We start from the raw sequence: 4,420 nt of genomic DNA on the forward strand, positions 1-4,420 counted from the left end.
TCTGTCTAGATCGCCATCTAAGCTTCACACAGTGGAAGCGCACGGGTGGACAGAGCCATCTTTGTATCAGTTGTTTGGAGTTAAAGAATTTTACTGATTCTCCTCTTATCTGTTGTGTACTCTCTATCTCTTTCTCAGATTCTATTCGCTGCGCCGTGTAATATTTTACAAATAAATGGGTTGTTGCCCTAGCATCAAGTCTTGATCCAAAACTATGCCATAAACCCAAATGTACTACTTAATTTTGAAGTTGTTAGTTAACATAGTACTACCTTCACATCACGCATGATATTTTTAAGTTATTATTCCATTAATATATTGAAAATTGACTTTTTTATATTTGTGATATAGAGTATTTTATCAATATACCAATTAGTACTTACTAGATTGTATAGGAATACTACTTCAAATTCAAGAATATAAATTTTAATTTATATCTATAAATTTATTCACTTGATTAAGATAGTTGAAATTTGTTAGATCAAAATTTGTTTAAAAATTAAGGTGACCAAAGCCTTACTAATGCATTTCTAGTCCCATACATAGACTAAGTATACAGTTCTGTGATGCATGAAACTTGTTGTACTTAGCCATATACTAGTGTGAATATAAACTCCTTATAAATATCCAATTTACATACTATCTTTCTCACTAAAGTAGTACATTTACAAAAAAGTATACTAGATTTGGAATTTTTCATAAGAGTACATCTCGCTTTTTTTTATCAATTTTTGAAAGTGAGTATTTAGGTAATCTCCTTAGGAGAAACATACAACTTACCTAAAAGATTTGCAACTGCGTTCATGGCACTGGAAGTTATTTCTCGCCATTATTAATGCATGTTGTCAACTTGTGTGTGCCTAGGCTCCAACCTTCCCTAGAGGGTGCCTTTACCCACTCTAGGATGATGTAAGTATTTAGTATTAATACAAACCGTGCATTATTAAAAAAATGTTGGATCAGATGGTGTAAGTACATAGTTGGTCAGAGGCTGCATCCAAACTATGGCTTTGAGCTACATGTCTGATGATCTAATATTGACTACCCATTAAAAAATTCAAGATCCCCAAATTCAGAACAATATCTACAATACCCAAAATGGTACATAGAGTCTTCTCATTCAAGACAACAGTGCAGCCCATCAATAAAGTCATAACGATGATCATGAGGACTCACATCCCCACCATGACCTCTACAGTCACCTTGCTGCATTGAGTACTGCTTTCATGCATGAGACGCCACCCCTCCGAACTTTGTAAATGCCATAACATCTGCATCTTTCAGAGAAGATTGGTTGAGACGCAGTGGAGGTCCGGTCCATGACAAAGCCATGTCTAGTGTTATACCTCCACGCTCTATCAGCGAATGCAATACCTTTGCCTTCTGTCGACAAATGGGGATACACATCTTCTTGACGTCTTTTTGTGAGAAGATGGAGATCTGGATCTTCTTCTTCTTTTGCGTACACTGTCTCTGCGCCTATGATCATGTTGGTGTCTGCCCTGAACCCTTTCTCCTGCACCTTCTTCTCTTTCTCGAACATAATATGACAATTCATGATGGTGTCGATAGGGATCTTCTGTAGCATCAATAGCTGTACTACTAACACTGTTTATATCTATTTCTTCGATCTGATCATCCTCTTCCTCGACTTCATCGTCAAGTGCACTCTGGCGAGGCTCTAGCGCACCAGCCCATTCCAAAGCCCATCTGTCACCAAATAAAACATCACCCACATTATTTTCCTGTGGATATTTCAATTCCCCTGCAAATCTCATCTTAACAAACTATAACCAATGGAACTATCTCCCAACTAATACACCTTATTATGCTGGGACAGTAACTCTATATTATCCCCATGAAATGGTCGATAAGCTGTGAAAGTGTCTGAAGTTTCATGTCAATTGCTATAGTGCCGTATTTGATAGCACCTTATCTTGCATGAAGGCATGTGTTTGTTCCTAGCAAAGGTATGTGAAGTCTCATGTGAATTCTCACAATGTCATACTTCATAGGACCTTATGTTGAGGTCTTGTCATATCACAATCAAATGCATTATCTTCATATCTTGTAATTAAAGAGATGATTTGTAATTTGCAAAAGTACATGTTTAGTGTTGTTATTTGCATGTGACAAGGGAGAGCAATTTGATTGATGTAGGTGTGTACAAGGTCAATTTAGGTTTTAAAAGTGTAAATCAGGACAACCCTAAAGATTGAAATGTCCCAAGCAATACCTAAAATATCACAAGGGCTATGAAAGCTTACTTTTCTTGTCCCCAAAAGTACTTGTCATATCATAAGATTTGGGCTAGGTAAAGTTTTTAATGTGTATCAAAGATGCTTGGGACTATGTTTGCGATGCAATAAAGGGCATTGAGGAGATTGAAGCCCAATATGGCTTCAATGTCATGTCTTTAGCAAAAGGGAGGATTCATTGCTAATTGCACACAACAACAATCAAGATGCATGCTTTGTGAGACAGTTGATTTATAGCAAGAGCCAACTTGTTTGCCTTCGATTTAGAAAAAAGAGACTCTAGTATGATTGGGAAGCCACATGTTGTTACAAACATAATGTGGTACTCTCAAGAGTGGTATAGTGTGGTGCTCGACAGAGTGCTATCTATGAACTATGTGTTAAATATCTGTTAGGGAAGATCAAGCCTCACTCTCCCCTTGGTGTCTTTTGTCAAAGAGTAGATCAAGGCATCCTACTTGTGCTATGGGGATGTGGGGAGGCCAAGTTGCTTGGGGAAAACTGATGAAGAGACTTGGGCTTACATTGGAATATTGTTGGCTATAAGTAGTTGTTGCTAGAGGACAAAGGAGACATGAATGAAGAGCCTAAGACACTATGGGATTTAGTGAGAGCTCGAGCCACTAGGAAAATAAGCTCCCAGGAATGAAATTCTTTCTATTATAGGAGAAGTAAGCATTTTGGGATATTGGCGGAAGCTGTAGTAGTCATGAGTAGAAAGGATACAGCCTTTAAGGTGGGTGGACAATGTTTACAGATTTACCCATGTTTGATAATACAACTTAACCTGAGACAGAATATTATATTGCGAACTTACCTTTTGGGAAGGTGCGGTAAAGCAATATTGCAGCTTTCGTTGCTGTGCAGGAGCTCCTCAATAAATTCATCCACATGAGTAAGTCTATAACCTGCCATATGGATCATAAACAATCAGTTCAATTCTGTGCAGACTGACTCAAAGAGGGTTAGACATGTTTTTTAATCAACACATGTGGAGATTGGTACGAATCAGTATACTTACTTCCATCGGCCATCTTTTGTCTCAGTTTTCTGTAGTCGTTATAGAGAGGTTCCAAGTATTGGTAAACATCGGTGGGTTTCCCAACCAGCCTCAGATAAAATGCTCCTAATATGCGCAAATATCTGCAGTCAATTAGATTGTACTGCCAGATCAGGAATTAGACCAGCTCCAGCGTGAATGATTAATAAGCAAGGGGCAAATCACAACAATTCCATAGCACATGATCAAGATATGCGTAGTTTTCTCATGTCGTAATTATGACCGATTAATCAAATTTGAGCACGTACTTGTGATCTTGATTTCTGAGGAAGTGGGCGATGATGTTCTTGTCCGGTTGGATTTGGAGCATCTTGAGGGTCAAGCACAGGAAAGGAGTGGGTTTGCTGTTGCCACCAAAAGTTCCCCCGAGATGGTCGAGCGCCAGGGCCTTATCAACCAATGATGCAGCTGTGCCATGAAATATACAAGTAGATTCATTAACCAGTTCAGTCATGATGACCTACATAAGCGATAATTCATGGTACATGATAGTCTCTCTCACTAGCTACTTTGATGATCAGCTGCTGGAACTTACTATATGATGATTAGGGCTAGGCAAGCAATTAGTACCTGAAAGGCCGAAGCAGTGGCGCTTCCAGTAGGTGGTCTCGTAGATTTTGGAGCGGACGATCTTGGGGAGGAGGTTCTGAGGGTTGGTCCCATGGACGCTCAGGGCACTTGGGTCGGTACGATTTGCCATGCTTTCAATAACCTGCTTGCTTGCTTGCAATTACGATCAGTAGCTGATTGAATACCTATCTTATTTGATAGCTGTACGTAAAAGCACACGGTCAAAAAAAAGTGCTAATCTACCTTGCTTAATTATACAGAATCATCGTTAGTCCATAATGGAAAGCAAAAAGATGCGATTTTTCGCGTTCTCGGCTTTTCATATAGACAAGCTCTTTTTTCAAGTTGGCCCTCTCCCACAGCGCCCGCGCCCTCCCCCCCCCCCCGCCCCCCCCCACACACACATGTAAATTTGATAAATTCTTTATAGTAGTAGCATATTTATGTTTACGTTTCATGTATAAACCATACACATCTTAAATTTAAAAACCATGTAATTCATTTTAGCTTTTAAAAATTTCAACTATTAAAC

At 38.9% G+C, this 4,420-nt stretch overlaps 1 protein-coding gene across 1 annotated transcript; it reads right to left on the bottom strand.

Annotated features, from left to right (window-relative positions):
- Window positions 1-1,143: 1,143 nt before the first annotated feature.
- Window positions 1,144-4,021, bottom strand: LOC148028720 (pre-mRNA-splicing factor 38-like). Its single transcript, XM_087688598.1, has 5 exons — window positions 3,889-4,021; window positions 3,567-3,726; window positions 3,280-3,401; window positions 3,076-3,166; window positions 1,144-1,710 (listed from the first exon to the last, which is right to left on the bottom strand). The coding sequence occupies exons 1-5, from the start codon at window positions 4,016-4,018 to the stop codon at window positions 1,359-1,361; spliced, it is 855 nt and encodes a 284-aa protein (XP_087544724.1). The 5' UTR covers window positions 4,019-4,021; the 3' UTR covers window positions 1,144-1,358.
- Between the last annotated feature and the right edge of the window lie 399 nt (window positions 4,022-4,420).

Source organism: Lygodium microphyllum, chromosome 11 (assembly GCF_053477565.2).
Source record: "Lygodium microphyllum isolate KBCC chromosome 11, Lygodium_microphyllum_v1.1.10, whole genome shotgun sequence".
NCBI classification, from domain to species: domain Eukaryota; kingdom Viridiplantae; phylum Streptophyta; class Polypodiopsida; order Schizaeales; family Lygodiaceae; genus Lygodium; species Lygodium microphyllum.